Below are 20,090 nucleotides of genomic sequence, written 5' to 3'. Positions count from 1 at the left end.
ACTAAGGATATAAGATGGTGATTTTGGTGTTACTATATTACCTGAAAAAGAGTCAGTTCATGATTGTACTTTCTCAAATCCCAAAATTCAGGATGAGGGTTTGAGCGTGCACAGTTTTTAGCATCAGCCCATGTTTCCCCTTTCTGGGAGCCTTCCTGAGGTCTTGCCTCCACTGGGAAATATCCCTACTGCAGAAGCGGTCCCCAGGCCTTTGCAGTGCATCCACACCAGGTAGAGACACAGCCATGGCAGTCAGAGGATCCTCACTTTCTTTTGCTCAAAATCTCAAACTGAGTATTGCAGGGTTTGGCTTTTTCTCCTTTTACATTGCATTATTCAGTAGTTGAAGTGAGTAAAATTAAAGATTTCTAGACTAGTGATGCTTGGAATATAAGAAGGATAGCAAAATCTGTTGCATTTGAACTCCAATCTCTGGTCATGTATAAAATGAATAAAATGCAATAAGTGTGGCAAAATATGATTTACAACAGCAGCTGAAGTCTGGCACTGAATACCCTAAAATGCCAAGATTGTATGTCAGTCAGTTTAGCAGTGCAGCAGTCAAGAATGAAATGAAGGCTTTTCTTTTTCCTTTTATTTTTCTTTTTCTTTTTTTCCTTTTCTTTTTCCTTTTTCTTTTTCGTTTTCTTTTTCCTTTTCTTTTTTCCTTTTTCTTTTTCGTTTTCTTTTTCCTTTTCTTTTTTTCCTTTTTCTTTTTCCTCTTCTTTTTTCCTTTTCTTTTTCCTTTTCTTTTTTTTTTCCTTTTCTTTCTCTTTTATTTTTTATTTTCCTTTTTTTTTTCTTTTTTTGGATGAAGTGATAAATGAAGAATTTTTTCCAGCTCAAAAAAGCCGAATGTTCAGCCAGTGAGAGAGGTAAAAGCCATTATTTTAATAACAGAAGTTAGAGATGTACATTACTTCTGTTACACTTTGTGTTTGTCTTTTAGTGATGTGTAACTTATTTTATAGCTATTATAACAAACATGCATGTCAAGCAAGAGATATTAGACAGTTCTGAGGATTGATAATGGGATTTCTTGAGCTGTTCGCTTCTATCTGTGCTCCAAATACAGCCAAACTCAGCTGTGACTGAAATATGTTATCACCTATAGACCCTTCAGTGACCCAGGTGAAATGATTTTGTAGGTCTCAGGTTGCCTCTGTTGTGGACAGACATCTGTGCTGCATCACAGCACACAGTTGAGATCCCTGTGGAAAAACTTCATCACTTCAAATTCTTATGTCCATCAGCCTATGCACATGTAATTAGCATACAAAAAAAACCCCAGGAGAGATATGTGCAGCTGTTTCCTGGCTCTCCATCACCATTACCAGTGCTAACAGGCACAGGGCCAGGAGGGCTCATCCTGGCTGTGATCTACACATGGCTCACAGCCTTGCCACCGTCTCTGGCTGCCCACCCCACCGCCTTTGGATCAGGTAGGACACGCATTTCTCATCACCATGCTGGGGACAGCAGCATTGCACAACAGTGCTGTATGTCCAGAAGTAAAAAACAAGAGCAGATGGAGAGCAAAAGGAGACAGCACTTCATCTTATTGCAGTGGTGGAGATGCATGGACTTTGCTTCAAACATTACTGTCCTTGCAAAAAGATGGCTTTGCTGGCACATCCGTATGTGCCATCCATCCAAAAAAAAAATCAGAAATCCTTGTAAAGTCAGTTCCAGAGACTCACCAATTCAAAACAACTTTAATCCTTTGTTGACTTAAGCCAGGGCCATCGCTGTTCATATCTTGGCTGAGCAACTCCCAAATGATCCTCAGTAGTTCACGAGCACCGTTATTGTCTCTGTAGCTGACACAGAAAGTAAAGACAGCTCTTTTCCCCAGCAGATGTGGAATCTCTGCTGAATATGGTCTGTATAAACCATTTGACTTGTGGGACTCTCTTTGATAGTGCTTTAATTTCTCTTTTAGCCATTTGATGCCCTTTGAAAGCAGCAACATGCTTTTCCATCGCTGCTCTGTCCAATTATCTGACTAATTTAATTTCCTTCTAGATAAGCTGCTAGAGTTTCTCTACCGGGCTGAAGAGACAAAATTCCTTCTGCATCTGCATCATAACCCTCAGAGCAAGTGCTTTAACATTTGGTATTTTGAATTATACAAGTTACGGATCTAATCCATAAATATTTATCTGATGCATGCAAATTTCTTTCGTGAAGAAGTCTCTATTGTAAAGCAACAAGCTGTATAAAATACTTAGTTCAAATAGATAAAATATACTTTAAATACATCATTTACTTCATCTTTAATCTGCATCTTTGCCTGAGAAAAGCAAGCTGAAAAACTGCATGTGTCGGATGCTCTTAGGACATGAAATTTTAAGTTGGCTTTTGCAGTGTGACATTAGAAGGAACAATTTTACAGTGCAGGCAGAGGGAATTGGAAATTAGTCCTTTTACACCTGTTTACTTCTCTACTGTCTGCCTTTGCGTTTGGCCTCTGCAGGTGGTAATCTCTCAGAATATGACCCCAATTTTCCCTTTGGTATGCTAAGCCTCCAGCTGCTAGAAACATATTGAAACATAATTCATCACACCCATTACCTGCATAACTCTGGTGTATGATGTTGTCATTGCGAAGCTAGCAACCACCAGCAGCAGCAAACGTGCCAACGTTTGTAATCACATCTGAGGGTTTATCAGCATTATCACACCCTTGCTCTTTCTCCCAGCGTGATACCTGTGCATCGCTGTCTGTCATGTTTTACCGTACCGTAAAGAGGGAACGAGATCCCATCTGTCATGTTTGTGACTTGGGGAATTTCACAACTCTGGGCATGCTCTTCTCTCAGGCCTCTGTATTTGGCAATATGACATAGAACAACTTTTCAGAGCAACAGAGGCTGTAGTCAGGTGGTCATAAGTATCAGATCTGCCATGAAAGCTTGATTTAGCATCGTTAGTTTCTATGAGCAGAGGAGAACCCTCTTTCTAAAGCAGCTGTGGTTACTCTGCGGGTCACCTTTGCTTTTCACAGCATGTGTGGCATCCTGTCAGCCCAGGCACAGGATGGTTTTGTGATCAGCTATTAATTATTACTTCTGTAGTTTATCTGAAACTCTAAATTTCTGTTTTGTAAGGATAAACAGAAATTGCATTTTAAAAAAGCACAGAACAGTCTGTGATATTTAGTCATTTTACTATTAGCAAAGAAAAAAAAGCCTTCAAAGGCACGTGAACCAGTTGGAAGAAAGAATTGTTTTAATCTGCCCTGACAGAAAGTATAATTTGAAGGCAAAATGTTTCTCCTTGCTTGCGTAAGAAGGTTTTCTTCTGGGTTTACCAAACTCTTCACTGGCCCACTGCTGGTGCACTGTGCTGGTGGTGGGGTGCCTGGCTGGGGACTGGGGTTCTGCATCCCCTCTTGTTACCTCAGAGCTGCCACCACAAGATGAATATTTTGGCTCCCGTTGCTGGGATTCAGCACTGTGCTGATACGAGCACTTGCATAGTGAGGGCCAGCAGACAGCTGATGACTTCTTGAAAGAGTGAGATGTGATTGTTATTACTGGGTGTAAAAGAAAAGTAATTTGGGGAGCTACTTTCCAAACTTTTATCTTCTTTACTTTCGTATCTCTGAGGGAACTGTGATGTTACTCTGTGGGGACTTGCTATTCCTGTGGAACTGTTTCTGGTTTTCTGTTACACCAAATTATATTCACAAAGTTAACCTGATCTATGTTTTTATCTACCAGATGCAACATTGTGAGATTTTTCAGAGAATATAGTTGGTTTAATAGAACAACTGTTTTCTCAGATGAAAGTCATCCCCCCTCAGGTCTGCTGTAACCACCTAGGAAGATGATTCCTGTCAGACACACAAGGAATAAACATGGCTTTTAGCTTCAAAATCAGATGGGGGGAGAGGGGGAGGGAAATAAATAAGAAAGTGTCATGGGGCTGCATGTGTGCCCCAAAAGTTATGTGTCCCACATGCCATGTGCACCCCTGTCCACCGAGCCTGGCCACTGCACTGGGACCAGCTCAGATAGGTGTGTTCACGAGCAGCATGTTTGATAAGCTGCCCTGGTGCTGTCAGCCTGCAAAACAACCAGCCATTAAAGGGAAATTTTCTGAAACTAAAATCCCATCATTTCCTTCAGTGTCACCTTTCGTATAATTGCTAAGCACAGAATTTATAATTAAATGGTACGACTGATTCTGTGACATTCCCACAGACGTTTCACAAAGGCTATTTGCGTGCCTTGCTATTTTGTACAGTAATAACTGCAATCAGCGTAACTACTATGATTTGTTTATCAAACGTCCCTTAGGTAGCATCCGTTGTCATTTGTAAAACCTGGTGAGCATCACAATTTACATATCGTTTCCTATCTCCTGGTGCTGTTGAGTTGTGTTTCTGAAGCGCTGCTGATGCTCACCTCTGCACATCTGTGAAGAGTACACATCTAACAGAGCAACAGCACAGATGATTGATAGGCAAAAATCTGTAAAAGCCTTACAAAGTAAGTAGGCATTTTATCTTCACCACAAGGATCAAGCGGTATATTGATTGAGCAGTGGAATTAACAGGTTGAAAAGCATGGAGAAAAGAACATATTAAATAATCATCCATGAATGAAGAGAGTTCTGAGAAACAAACACGTGTGATCATTTATTTGATGGCTGTATCATAGTGCTCGTGTACCAGAAGACCAAGTTAAAGTAGCACAGGGAACCCTGGTTTGACATTGCAGCATTTGACTGCTTGACACTGCAACCTTAAGTGTTTATTGGAAATATAGAGTGTATGTTTTGGCACATGCATGTATTTTTTGCCTATAAAATATTCAAATGCTGTAAATGTATGATGAACTACTGGTACAGCATGGATTATGTTAATATCATGATGAGCAGTAGGTTAGAACCATGAGTAGGTGGTGTAGTCACTAACTTTCATCTATTAAGTGGACACCTGCAACTGGAAATCTCTCTTTTGGATCATTTGCCAGATGTTTGCCCCTTGTGTCCAAAATGCTGGAGCCTGGTGTTCACAGATTCGGTTGGTTGTGGGGTTTTTTGGGGGTATATGTATGTTTTCATTTTGTTTTTTTTCCCCAAAAAATAATGTTAGCTTAAAAGAAAGGGAAACTGCCTTCCCTAACACTGCTGGAACCCAATCTAGGAAAAGTTTTGTTTTATCTTGAAACTCTTCTATTTTCCAGAGGGCACTGCTAAATGACAGCTTGAGCAGATTATGACGCTTAAAAGCATAGGGATAGAGGCAGGGGTCCTGGAAATCGTCGGTAGATAAGCTTCAGGGCAGTGTAGTATTATCTGCAGTTGAACTGGTACCATCCAAGTGAAGAAAGCAAGTGTACGTCTGTATCGGCAGGAGCCGGCGGCAGGAGCCTGGGATGTGCATGGGCTGCTGGAAAGCCTCAGTGGGGCATGAAAAGAGGATTGCTGAGCCAGATTGGTAAAGTGAGCTGACAGGACTGCTTCACACATAGTGTTCTATATTTCTCAGACAACAGAAGTGCACAGTCCTTGTGGAAAGACACGGTTGCCTGCATAAGGTTGCCTGAAACTTCCATAAATCAAGCTGTCTACAGAAATAAGAATGGTGCTTACTTTTACAGCTCGGTTGGTTTGGAGGGTTTTTTTTCAGCTGAGGGTATGCTGCCAAAAAGGAGGGGGTCACACTGGAGGACCATCATCCCCCAGGTACCTGTGCAGGGCTGTGCCTGCCGCCTGTCCCCTCTGCCACACAGAGCCTTGGTCAGCAAGACAGCAAGCATCTGCAGAAGAATGTAACCATCTGCTGACTCTTCAGTCTCTCTTGAATTAGTGTAGTTTCAGAGGTGATTTGGGACTGGAGATGTTTTTTACAGTGACATCTGTCTGGAGTCTTGGCTGTAGACCACCATAAAAGCAACTGGTGTTGGCCTATGAGAAATGTGATGTAGCCACTTGCAGCGGTTTGGGTAGCAGAAGGCCTTTATTAGAGGTAGAAGAGCAGTGGTGCTTCCTAAGCAAAGCCCATTTAAAGTCAAAGTGCAAGAAGCACAGGTTTCACTGGAAAACATATTTTCCTTTTTTTATTTGCCTTTACAATAATATGGTAACCTCAGTGGGTAAAGCCATTAGACATTAAAATGTCCAAGAACAAATTTATATTCAAGTCTTTTTGCTTTCCATGTTTTTACAAGTACATAATGCAACAGAAGCTAATTTTAATTTTTATTAGAAAAATGTTTCTCATTCTTATATTTCAACAACATGATGTAGAAAATGAAACAAAATCTTCAGATGCCCTGGAAGGGTCTTCTGGGAGATTTACAAACTGCCTACTTCATACGTAAGAACATTTGTTTTAATTCCCATATAAAAGTGAGATAAATTGGTTTGCAATAACACAAGTCCAAAAATATCTCCAGTTACCACTTTATTTCCATATTACAAAATAACACAATTCACTGCATAATTAGAAAGCTGAATTAGATAAAAGGAGCAGTTGCTCCTGATTAGACTGTGAATGCAAAGCATTAGCCTACAGAAAGTATTTCTGACTCCTAAAGAGACTTTCCTAAGCTCCACAGCTATAAGTTCAGTGATTATAGCCCAGCAGCTGGAAATCTATCCACCGGGTTAGCAAACACCAAAAAGCCTGATCCTGCAGTGCTTTACTTCTGAGAGTAATCCTAGCTCATGAAAATCATCCATTGATATAATTTGTTCTTAAAAAATAGCTGGTTATTATATGTGTGTATTTTTCAGTCTAATTTTCTCTCAAGGTTTTGAAGGTAATTTTTGTCATTTGCATGAATAAAGCAAGAATCTGAAAAATGTAGAAATCTAAAATTCAAATGGAAATCATTTATGTAAAATGAATGATAAAATCTAGGTGCTTTTGCATGTGAATTATATCCTTAGGGCTGAGTTTTCTTCAGTGCACTGCTTCAAAGTCTGATGCATTTGTAACAGCAATGTGTTAAGTTTAAGTTAAAATTTGTCAAAATTTGGAGTCTGCTTGAGAGAGAAGAGGAAAGCAGTGTGAGCATGACCATCCAGAATGGCTTTGTCCTTATGCCACAGCAAATGTGGCTTCCAGCCCTCCGTGGGAGTGGGCTTGCAGAGACCAATATAGCATTGTTTTCAGAAAGCTTTGATTTCCACTGGCATCAGTTACCTCAATCCCAGTTCTCATTCATGTCAAGTTCAAGCATCTCTCACTAAATCTACATCTTAATTTCTTAATTTGATCTCGAGTTTGGAATTCAGATTCACCAGCCTGCCGTAAAAGACATGCATGAATTATTAGACTCCCATTGTCAGTTAAATCTTATCCTTTGTATTTTAAGTCACCCATTTGCATTCATGTCAAATGCTTTCAGAGAGTTTATCAGGAGAAGTGAAATAAGAAATGGAATAGTTTCACGTAAACTGCATTTTTATGTTTGACTGGTAAAACCACAAAGCAGAGATAAAATACATAAAACTAAGGCTCTGCATAATAAGCATATCTATTAGTTTTCCTTATCTTTATAAAGCTCCCAGTTGTCATGAGAAGCATTGTGTGTCACTCATCCTGCCTTGTTCTACAGAAGCTCTTTTCTCCCTTTCCTTTTATCTCCTGTTGGCATTTGCAAGGTAGGAAACTTGGCATGGTGCTGCAAAGGACCCTGTTGACTAAATCATCATTTAACCTTCAACCCCTTAATAGCAGCAGGAAATAAAAATAATGCCTCTGTGCACCTAGACAAAAATATTACTGGCGCTCTGGCGGCTGCAGCTTTTGCAGTCACAGCAGCCCAGGATTAAGAGGAAGATGTTGGGTTGAACCGGCTCAGGGTAAGTGACATCAAAGTATGGCCAAATTCCCCTGGGAATAGCCCATGGAAAACTACATGGGCAAGCTGCTGACCTTGGCATGTGGCTGAAGATATGCTTGAGCACTGGTGCAGAAATCTGCCCCCTGCTCTTGAGAAATCTGTGCCCACCCTCCTGAAGCACCCATGTTAGGAGCAGTGGCTCAGAGGGCAGCAAACGGTTCCAGTGGTAGGTGTTTGCTGGTAGCTGACGGTACCTGCAAACCCACAAGCTCATCACATGTAGTTATCTGGCTCTGGCACAAGAGGAGGTGGCCTCTGTGCAGGTTGTGTCTCCTGTTTCAGAGTTGCTGTGCAGACAGGATCCTCCTCTTCTCTTAGTGTCTACCGTCTTCTCTTGCTCCTGTCTTCTATTTCTGAAAAGAAGTGCTAATATTGCATATCCAACTCATCAGCTGTTCAAAAAATTCAGAAACCACCATGCATAGGTAACAAATACTTCTATGAGGAGCTATTTGAAAACTTCTTGTTACACAGTGCTTTTGAAAGTGTCTCTTACTCAAAATGCATCTTCTGCTTTTCTAAGATCTTTAGTTGCTGTCACACATAGTGTGTCTGTGACGTGTCTATGAGTGTGGTGATATAAAGTTAGTTAGCTTAACTGACAGGTTCATCAAAATTGCTATGGGGAGAGGCTGTTTTCCGTGCAGAAGAAGTAGTTGGATTTGGGTGGAGGAGATCTGTAACCAAACATGAATATACCAGTTCTATCTGTGGAACATAAGCAACTGATTACATGTGTCATGCTGGCAATGCTATGCCATTAGCTTTTATGTTTTTGCCTTGTGGTCCAAATTCCTGCTGTCTCTAGAAAGGGTCTTTATATTCTCTAGGATAGTGAATTAAAAGTTAGTTGCAAAACATCACCATGCATTTTCCACCACATGTCTACTTGAACACACTTTCTGCCACTTCAGGTCGTCTGAGATAACTACTCCACAAAACACACCTTTGAAATACCAATACATCTTCTGTATTTCTGATGGAGCTCTTCACTGACATAGGTCTCTTATAACCTTGAAGAAATGTAAATCCCATTCAGGAATACTGCTTAGTAGCAGTGCTTGTCAGGTTTAGTTACATATCTTGTATACAGAAACAGAGGTAATTCTCTGTTGCATCCTTTTCAGACTAAACCAGGACTGCAGGTGTTCTTTAAGCAACCTTTCTTCCCAAGTATTAGCAAGCGTGTGTGGTCTGAATATAGAGCTGGGAGCCAGATGGGCCTGGGTGTAATGTCATTTGTCAAGTATGCAGTCTACAGCATCTCACTGGCCTTTAGAGGTGTTGGTAACTGCAGCTTCTACAACAATTGAGGAGCTTTTAATAAAATAGATATAATAATTACCTAACATAGCAAAGATAAAAGCTGGTAGTAAGTTACAAACACTTTAAAGTTAAGTAGGGTATATTTCTGTTTAGCAATCAGGCCTTAAATGTTATATTTTATATATTTCACTTCTAGCTATTGAATTTATTTAATAAATATTGAAGTCTGTTTTATTTATATCAATGCAATGCATTTGACCCCAACTGAGTTACAGCTGATTTATGTGAACATAACTGAAAGGAGGATGAGCTCCAAGGAAGGAAAAGGGTTGTGAACTGTCTTCTCTTTTAAATGTTCCAGAAGATAAATAACCATAGTGCTTATGTACATGGAAATAAAAGTAAATCGTATATCTCTTTATATAGTACTTTATTATAGTGTGTGTATATGTATATATATGTGTATATGTAAATATATATATTCAAGGCCAAGTTGGATGGGGTTTTGAACATTGTGATCTAGTGGAAGGTGTCCCTGCCCATGACAGGGGGTTTGGAGCTAGATGAACTTTAAGGTCCCTTCCAACCCAAACCATTCAATGATTCTATATCTGTAGTTTAACAACATTCCGCTGCAAAGTATATGGTGAAGAATGACCAGCCAGGTAGTAACTCCTCAGCAAAGAGCAGCAGGCAACAACACTGCCTGCCTGTGAAAAAATAAACATCATGTTTCACAGCAATGCTGTAACATAAATTCAGAAAATAATCCTCCAGCAAGGCCTTCAGTAGGGCAGCACACTTGCCTTAGAGCATCGCATCTCACTGGTGCAGCGGCTCAACAGTAGTATCTAGGTTAGGGAGAGAGAGAGGCCTGAGATCTTCCCAGTGACGGAAGTTGGGAGAAATTACCCCATTATCTGTCAAAGACCAAGGGGCAACCTGGTACCATGCTGATCTTTAGAAGTTCTGCAGAAGACAAAAAAATATAAAAGAAGTTGGCAGAGGGCATGGTGGCCACCACTGTCCGTGCCACCTGGAGAGGACACTTGTTCAGGCACAAACTGAACATTTCAGAGTCCTGAGTGCTCTGCAAGGGTTTGGTTAGGAGGCTGTGAAACCTCTATCAGAGGGTGAGTTTAGGACGTGGGTAGAAAGGGTGAACTGTCACAAGTAGTTCTGGCATGAATGGCTGCTTCTTGAGCAGGGCCTTAAATGAGGTGACCCCTTGGCCTCCTCCCAGACTCAAATGGTATAACTTGTCCTGGTGTCTTTTCACCAGGTGGGATGGGCTATGTCCCAGAGTCTTGACTTTGGGAAAGTTTCTGACAACATCTGAGCCATTTCCTTCTGGTAATGAGTAAATAGAAGCTGTGAAAGCACTTTAGTTCTGCTTGTCTGCATCTGTATGGAGACACACCCATACACAGCATGCTTTTCATCTTTTCTGTAAGGCATTTTATTGCTACCAGTAGTGGCCTTAATCATTATAATAGCAACTGATTTGTGGATATAACTAGCAAGTCTGGAGGCATTCATATTTTTCTAAATATGGGGATTTGGAAGTACCTGGGCCGAGTCAGCATTTTACTCTGCCATTATATTTATTCATGGAGTTTTTAGTCAGAAATTCAGACTGATTAGGACTGCATAGGTGGAGAAAAGGAAATAGTGTTCTGAAGAAATCACCCTCAATGTGTAATGATTTTCCCATCTATATGTATTTGCTGTATATTTAATTTTTGAAGGGGATCCGCAGAGACACTGCTGCCTCTTTGGCTCCCTCGCACCTGTACTGTGCTGTCTCTATGCCTTTTAACTGTGCCTAATCCTCTTCACCCACAAGAACTGTTCTAGTTTAAGTGTGTCCTATAAAAAGTAATAATAAGAAGAAAAACGAAAAGGCTTTTCTATCACTGTATATATCCATGGTTTTGGATCCTTGTGCTTTCTTTGGATACTGATCTCATGGCAGTACCTGTTCTCTGACTTGCACACGTACTGCATTTTCATGATAAGCATAGCTGAATGTCAAGAGCACATAAATCATTGTGTATTCTCTGCAAAGTTATTTCAATGAATTGTAGAGTATTAAAGTATAGAAAATAACAAAAAAAAACCCAGCTTTTCATATTTTTTAAAAATATAATTTCTTACTAATCTGTAGTATTATAGTTCCTCTTTTATAACTTACAGTAGACCTGAATTTAATTTTATACCAGCGTTATTTCAATCCAGATCTGATCTTCACTCTTTAAATAAACAGAAGCTATACCATTGTTAAGGGCAATGAATGTTTCTGTCATTGAGCCTCAAAGAGACTGTTCATAGATCAGGTAGCTAATGTGTGTTGCATCTTTGGTTGCAAACTCATTAAAAATGGCTTTTAAAAGGTGAGCTAATGTTTGAAATGCTACAGTCTTCTTCCCAGTCATCTTATTTGTAATAGTGTCTCATGTGTTGTGTCTCCTAGCTCTACATACAAACTACCACACTTACAATATCCATGAACTTAAGTGCTTCAGTGGCCCTGGGAATGCTTTACATGCCGAAGGTGTACATCATCATCTTCCACCCTGAGCTAAACGTCCAGAAACGGAAGCGCAGCTTCAAGGCTGTGGTCACAGCAGCAACCATGTCATCACGGCTCTCACACAAACCCAGCGACAGGCCCAACGGTGAAGCCAAAACGGAGCTGTGTGAGAACGTAGACCCAAACAGTAAGTACTGCTGATCTGTTTGCTGGCTGGCTGGGGGATTTGGAGGCATGGACTGATATGTGAGGTTTAGGGGGTTTGTGTTGTTTGGTCTTCTCAGAGATTTTTGATCTCACACACTTTTGTTTTTCCTTCTTTAATTCACTTTTTTTGAGTTGTGTCAGTTGGCAGCAACTCGTCATGAAATTTTTAGTAGCTGTGAGTAAATCCTCCTCCTTTCTCTCCTCTGTGAGGGAGAGATCAGCAGCATCCTTGAGTACCGGGCCCTTAGGCTTGCATCAAAACCAAACCTTCCTAACCCTGCAGGTACAGTTTGCAGGGTGGATGGAGGGACAAGTACCAAACTCATTGATAACTCTGCTAACCTGAGTTATAATTTTCTTTCTTACAAAATTCCTTTGCAAAAATCTCACGGTCCTTGAAGATTCCCATTTAAGGATTTCATCCGGCCCTAATGCAAATCTTGCCACTGATTTAAAAGGAAACAAGATCTAAAAGACACTTCCAGTTTCCTTAATGTGCATAGCATGGTATATTGTAGCACAAAATTACATACTGAGGCCATCAAATTTGATTTGCATTTGAATCTGGAAGGAGTTGAGGAAGGAGACAGCTGCACAACTTTGTAGCATATTGGAAAGGTTTAGACATGTCTGCAGTTTTTATGAAAAACCAATCTGAATGTGGAGAAATGCCCTTTCCTTGCCCGTGATCCGTTCATCCATTTGCTGCTGAAATCCCTGCCACTTCTTGTCTATTAACTGCTGCCTGAATACCTGCCTCAAAGCAGAAACTCTGCTGTCAAAGTAAAGTGGAAACAGCCAGCAAATTATTGACACAGCACTTTTCCTCCTTTTATTCGCCCCTTGACTGTTTTTCTCTGATGTCTTACCGTGCAGATATACAAAATACATCCTATGTAGAAAAACAAAATTTCTCTTTGGAAACTGAACTATCTGAACTATGATTTTGACATAAGACAGTAAGGAAATGCTTTTCATAGGTTAAGGACCATATTGTGCCTCCTCCAGTCCTACCAAACAGAGCCTGCACTGCAAGAAGGGGTATTATCCAGCAAGACTGTGAGCTGCAGAGTCCTCCGCCAAGTCAAGTTTTTGTTAGTGATACAAGCCATGGTGCAGGAACCCCTTCCTTTACCTTTGGGCTCTAAATCCACCCCTCACTATGGTGCTGACACTACTGAGTCCTACTGGTCACTGTCTGACCATCCAGCGCACAGAGTCCAACCTCCTCTGGGTGTCTGGGAGAATGGCTGAGGCAGCTGGGTTGGGAAAGGCCTTTGGGAATGAGGGAGAGAGGGGAGGAGGAGAGAAGGGGGTTTTAAGAGACATCTGGGAAGGGCAGGTGAGTTGCTGAACTGCATTTCACTAATTGCTGCACTGTCAAATGAGTTGGAGTTAGTTCCTCCTTCAGAAAAGTCAGAATCTAAAAATTTCCACTCAAAGACTTGATCAACAACAAAGCCATAAAAGTTCTGACGATGCCATTTTCAGTGTAGAAACAGAGGTACACCTCTGAAGGAACTGCAGCTTGGGGGTTTCCCTTCTGCTCTCATTCTCCTGTGCTGCATCTTATTGCAGTTTTCACTTCTGAGAACATTTCCCCCCTGCCAAAGAACAGTCAGATTTTTCCCTAGGAAGGAGATGTGTTTATCACAAAGAAATATTGCTTCCTGAAACCTCCATGTTTCTGGTGAAATACAACATTTTTTCCTCTAGGACTGTATACTAGACTATGTTTTCAAGAGGCAGGAGAAGTAGTGAGGGACAGAATCTCCCTGCTCACTGAGTTGTATTACATTTGGCCTTAAGCATCCAGCCTTCAGTCCCAGTTTTGTTAACACTGAGTTAAAGCTGGGGCAAAATCCACTGGGAACAAAAACCTCAGAACTTCAAAATTGGTGTGCATGAGGGGAGAATGCTTTCTATGACCCCATTTGCTTACATGTAGGATTCTAAAGTAATATGCATTTGTTTATCTTTTCGTTCAACCCAGCCAGCAAGGAAGTGTGCACTAGTATTAATTTATATTCATTTATATGTCTTTCTCTGAGTACTGGGCTTTTAAATATTTTATGGTTTGGGAAATGAATTTCCTTTTAACTATTTTAATCATTTATACATATAGTACCATCTGTTCATATTATCAGCTGCACCTATTATGACTATTTCATACCCTGCATATGTGTGTTTATAAAAATTATTAGAAAATCAAATGAAATAAACTACTGCTGTACTTGAAGTATTCGGGTACATTTAGACCCAGTGCAGGCTACTACTACATTTAATGGGAGCTTTCCTATAGCATTCAACAGGCTGTCATTCAACCCCTAACATACAACATACAGCATATATGTCTATACAAGTGATTAATTCAATACCTGAATTAAGAGGTGGGATTTTAAACTCTAATATTTTGTTTGAGAAAAACAGTTCCACTTTTAGGCGGAAAAATTGAAAACCATATCAGTGAGTTCAATAAAAGCAATGTTACCTAAGCAAAATCCCCAAACTTCATTTTGAGTGAAATTTCGAATATGATGTTCATAAATAAATCAAGTTTTGATGTTTTCATAGCAATTAAACTTAAAAAAAATCTATACATCAGATGGGGAAATTTTCAGAATTGCACCAATTGGAAAATGGGAAATGTGACTTAGAAAATTGCTCAAGATGCTTCCATCAATGCTAGGAGCATTTTTAAAAATGTCAAAATAGCTTTCAAAAGAAAACAAAAGAACGCATTTTCAGCATCTCTCCTATTAAAATTGGTTTTGATCCACTAACAATGGCTAACCATTACCTACGGATGCAGAAGGGAGCCAGTGACTGTTGGAGGAGCCTCCCTGCTGTGGCCTGGGGAACACAGGGACTGGACGTTTTGGTTGTTCACTCTGTGCCGGCTCCTCTGGAACTCGCTATATCAGGCTGAAAGTAAATTAATTGATGGGTATTAAAGGATGAGTCTGAGACTCGTCGGTACTGTACAAAGCTAGCTTAGGTACCGATCTGCCTTAGCTACCAAGTGTTTTCTCATAAGTGGAAAAGTACAGTTGGGTTTTCCAGTTTGATTTTCTACTGTATCTCCTGGAGATGCTGCTTTTCATGGCTTGCTCAAGTACTGGAGACTGGAGTTGCCATTTCTATTCAAAATACGCAAATGTTTTGTATCTCCTAAGATATTAACACTGAGCCACGGGCATGGGATTCATGTACCTCCAAACATTGGAGAATTTGATGACTAAGCCCAAATTTATGGCCTGTCCTACTTAGATGCCAGAGTCAAAACCAAAAGCAAAATGTGGATGGTTTTACACAAAAATAGCCTTGCAAAAAATCTTCGTGATTTAGTAGACCTTTAAAAGGATGCCTAATGAACTGAAGATGTTAACGTAAAACTGGAAGGTCTATAAATTACCTGAGTGGCTCCCTGAGAGCAGGTGGTCCTCAGCAGTGGTGCTGAGCATCGTCTGGCAATGCTGTGCACAGCAATCAGATGATCTGCAGGAATCTGAGCTCAGAAAAAATGAGCAGAGCACTCAGGAGAGCTGGGATCAAGCACTGGGAGTTTAGCATGAGTATAAAAGAAGAAACGGCATTAACGTGGGAGGAAAATCACTTGAAATGCAGTGACCTTATATCCCACCCTCAGGAAGAATGAGGACTTGCTGTGTTGCAGCTTTTCGTTAGGATATATGGGAAGCAAGAAATATCAGAAGCTGAGCTGTCCAGCCATGGCCTGGGAGGGGTTTCATGCTGAATAGGATATACTAAGGTCAAATTTTTCAATCTGCAACTGTGTGGCTTATGAAAACTCTCTTAATCATTCCAGTTTGCCATCTGGCATGTGCATGCTTTTACTCATTCAACAGCTTTTTCCTGCTGATATAAGTTTGCAGCAGATTCAGATAAGCAGAATTCAGTGCACAGCAACTTCCATCCATGTAACAAGTTCATTCTGCTCTCATGTGCCTTTGGTTGTATTTCACACTTTATGAGAAGATACTTCTCACCAAGTCTGAAGTTGAACAGATAGTGAGTGCTTCTGCTCAGTTGTCTGCGTGTGTTTCTGCTGCAAGAGCAGAGTGTCAGACTGTGACAGAAACATTTGAACGTCCAACCCATACTTAACTTATATTGAGATTTACATGTAATTACTCCTTTTTCCTACCAACTTGTTTTAATTCATGGCTTTGCCAAACATAGTGACAGGGAAATCAGTATCTCGGTTGTTTGATAATAAGAAGGTTGCGATTCTGTCAGGCTGGGCAAGCAGGCCTTACAGGGAGAGTGTTTGCTTTCATGCATTCCCCTCTGGAAGCAGCCATGAGAAGGAAGCTAAGCTGCTTAGTACTTCCTGGGACCTGCTTTTCTGGGACTGGCCTTTCTGGGAAGATGCTTTCTTGCAGAAATAGGGTAGGGTCTTTCGGGACTTGGCAGTGTTGGTCTCCCAGTGTCCCCATTTCCAATCCCATGGGGAACATCTCACTATCTGTGAGAATGGCTCCGAGATCAAGATGACTCATGTGAAGTTGTCTAGTGGTAGATAGTAGGGAGTAGGAGGCATGCAGCATCTCTGTGGCAAAGATGGAGTGCATCATAATGACCAATAACTCTTGGAAAGATGGAGCAGTTCATGGGAGGGGACCCCTTTCCCCAAGCAGTTTAGCTGGGATTTGTTGAGAAGTGGCAAAGGAGAAGTGTCACCATGGGCTAACCAGAAAACTTTAAGGTCTAAAAACTTAGAATTTGCAGTCTAATTTTCAGTACTGTTATAATTTTGTGAACTTTGAAGTTAGCAGGTTCTTTGAGAGCTCAGTAAACTGTACAGACATAGTCAAGGCAATATTTTTTTCTTTCTCCTTTATGTAATATTAAGTAGAACTTGCCATTGATTCAGTTCTCAGTAGTGAAGTGCAATCACTGCCCCTTTTGCCCACACAGACCAGGCACCATTTGCATGTTTCCATTTTAAAACAGTGCTTTCCTGTGTGCTGTCAGGTCCTGTCTATCACAATGGCAATGACAGCAGTATGTGCCCATCCTCACCTTTCTCTGTGTTTGAGAATGGACATTGCCTTCATTGGTTCCCATCAGTGAACTGTGGATAGTATATGTGGAACACAAGAATCTCCTGACTAGGACAGACATGCAGAGCCCACTGTGCAAATGCTCGTGTACTGTGCCCTGGTGTGCTTGTGTATTCATTCCTGTTCATCACTGGCATGATGTTGCCTATTCCATCTTTCTCAGGAAAAAAGCTAAAATGGTTGTTGAGGATGCTGTGGAACCTCAGAGTGACTGCATAGGGGAGGAAGGACTGGGAAATCTTAATCTAAAGCCAAAATGTTCCAAAGTTTGTTCAGGGGAGAGGAAGAAAAAAAACCCCCAAAACCAACCAAACAAAACCCAGCCAGACCTGCTCTTTCCTGAACAGCTGCTCCCATGTTCAGAGGTACCTGAACTTCTGTGAACTGGTCCATTTATTTCTAACCTGTGGTTAATTTCATATAGTGGCGCCTCTCAGCTTTCCACTATCACTGTTCTAATCTGGGCCCTTTACTTGAATTAATGTCATGGCCTTCATGACAGGGCAAAAATTGAAGAGTTTATTGTGAACAGACATATTATACATACCAATGTATTTACTTTTCCTGTAGACTGCATACCACCAGTAAGAAAGAGTGTTCAAAAATCTGTTACTTGGTACACTCTTCCACCTACTGTATAGCTTTTGCCTGCTTTCCAAAAAGGTAAGGAAAAATCTAGCTTCTTATTTCTTTATTCTCAAATTCTTATTATGATTATTATGATATACATAAATACATGAGCAATGTGCATTAGTGCAGCTGTTACAACAAGTATCCAACTTAAAAATTGTTCACGGATCCATTACTGCAAGCTCCCTCCCACGTGGGGAGGGTTCCCTTCCATCCCTCCCTTTGCTTTGGAAAAGGGAGACCCAGGATTTGGGCAGTTTTAATCTCTGAGCTGTGTCCCAGCAAAACAAGAGACTGGTGGTCTTCTGCTTCCCACCAGTGGAGATGGCCCCCAGTAAAGCCTCTGAAGATGTAGGTATTTGATAGCAATTTATAAAAAGGAACAAGCGAACAAGCCAATGATCAGAAGTTAATTATGGCAATCAGATCTAACAACTAACAAAATGTTTTCTGAGTCATTTCCAGCAGCTTTACCAGCAGGGTTGCCTGGCAGCATAAAAATAACGTTTGCTAACGTGTGAGCAATCTTCTTTATGCTAAAATTATAAATGGCTCAAAAAGAGTTTGCAAAATATTCTTTTTCACCATGGGCGATCCCAGTGACCACTCCTGTGTAACCACGAGTGAACAATTTTTGAGGGCTGGCTTTTTCTGAGTGTTGTGACTGCGCTGTGGTGATCTTGTGAGCTAATTCCATATCTGTGACTTCATCAGCCAGGAATTATTGCTCTTCTGATGAAATCAGAGGAATGAGAAAGCATTTCATGTTGGAGACAACTAACTAACAACCATTAAATATTTCTGCAATTCCATGTATGCTGAGATGGCTTTGCCCACTCTTTAGGGTCTTTGCGTGGGTGGGAAGGGTGCTGGCCTGGTTTCTGTGATGCTGTGCAGTTAGAGCTAGAAGAAATTGCTGTATACAGCCTTCAGAATGCTTAGCTGATCCCTAATAGGTGAGAACTTGTATCAGCAAAGGTAGGGATATTGCTTGAATTGAGTCTCTGAGTCACAAGAAAAAAGAATGCTAATATGCTAGTGTAAATTGCCACAGCTCCAGTTGGAACTCAGCTTGTGAAGTTCTTGTGAAATGTTCAAATTGCTTTTTACTGTATTTGAATCATGCCCACTATTCTAACTTAGCTCCAGCAGAAAGCCTAATTTAAGGTGTGAAGATCTTTAGCAATGCCAGGATGACCAACATAATCGGAGGGCCACAGTCAGAAAGGTTGATGGTGGAGAAATATAACAAAGTAGGAGAAGCAGAGGAGGGTAGAAAGGGCCACTCAAAGTATAATTGCAAATCAAATGTGAAAGAGTAAAGGGCAACTGTGTGAAGATGAAATTGAAAGAGATGATAATTTTCTTTCAAGAAGGAGAGAAAAAGACACCCTAAATCTCAGAGAAATCATATATATATATTATATATATATATATATATATAAAATAAAAAGAAGGTCAAAATTAAAACAATTAGGAGCTCACAGAGATTTCTAAAGATTGCTTTTTTCTGTGCAACGTCATTGTACAGTGTCAGGAAATGCTATCTGCAGAGGTACACAAATAATTTTGTCATTCAAGTCCTGTAAAAAGTGATTGGCCGCTCCAATTCTTTAAGCAGATTGTAAAATTTGAGCCACACAAAGCTATGACAAATGCTACAGTCGAGGATGGTTTGGGATTGCGATGGTCTTGCTTATGCCAGTGCTCTTCTGCATCAGGTTTTGTTTTCCATTTCTCACCCATGAGTGTTTCTGTTCCAGCTGGGCTGATTGTTGTAGCTCTGGTTGCTATGTTTTGATTTGTTCTTCCAGGATTACAAAACAAGAACCAGCAAGAAACAATATCCTGTATTAAAAGCAAAGCAGTGATATGAGGAAAACATCAACTTAGTTGTAAATTGACACTTGTTTTGCTAGTAACATATTTGAGTGTGGGTATGAACACTGTGCTTAAGCTGTTACTTGACTACATCAGTCTCTGCTATGTGATGCAGGGAGAATGCATTTATAATGCTTTTAAATTGTTTCCTGTGAGTGACAAATAGGACTTCTTTATTATTGGAACTGATGATAATACAAGGCTTGAAAAACTCTACATTATATCTGGGTCAGGGAAAAAAAGTGTCCATCTTCTGGGCAGGGCAAAGAAACATCAGATGCTTTTGTATAGATGTAAAGTCACGTTTGGTACGGTAGAAATACTTGCAGAACTTTTCTTCCACTCCATTGCCAAGCAATACGTCTACAGGTCAGGAGGAGGAGACAGCCCAGTGAATAAAATCGTTGTGGTATCTGAAAGACCTGGATCCATCCCGTGGGCTTTTGGAGCCTCCCAATGTATGACTGGCAAGTGGTGCCGTGCCCCCTTCCCCCCTCCCCAGATGGTGATTGTAAGATGCTCGTGCATTGCAGATGAGATCATGTAAGTCCCAGAAAGACAGCTCCTCTGTTCTGCTGCCTTCCAGACTTGACGAGCAGGACTATAATGTTTTGAGGGCAG

At 40.7% G+C, this 20,090-nt stretch overlaps 1 protein-coding gene across 6 annotated transcripts in view; it reads left to right on the top strand.

The window, feature by feature from the left end:
* Positions 1-20,090, top strand: part of GRM7 (glutamate metabotropic receptor 7) — a 298,668-nt gene that overhangs the window by 254,255 nt on the left and 24,323 nt on the right. For 5 of the 6 annotated variants that reach the window (XM_065687271.1, XM_065687277.1, XM_065687275.1 and 2 more), the window contains one exon: positions 11,605-11,851. In XM_065687271.1, coding sequence (XP_065543343.1) covers positions 11,605-11,851 — 247 coding nt within the window. Of the gene's footprint in view, positions 1-11,604; positions 11,852-12,851; positions 12,929-20,090 lie in introns of those variants that run through there. The other variant, XM_065687273.1, reaches the window with a different exon arrangement.

Source organism: Lathamus discolor, chromosome 7 (assembly GCF_037157495.1).
Source record: "Lathamus discolor isolate bLatDis1 chromosome 7, bLatDis1.hap1, whole genome shotgun sequence".
In the NCBI taxonomy this organism is placed as follows: domain Eukaryota; kingdom Metazoa; phylum Chordata; class Aves; order Psittaciformes; family Psittacidae; genus Lathamus; species Lathamus discolor.
The sequence above is the reverse complement of the archived record's forward strand: the minus strand, read 5'-3'. Positions and strand labels throughout refer to the sequence as shown.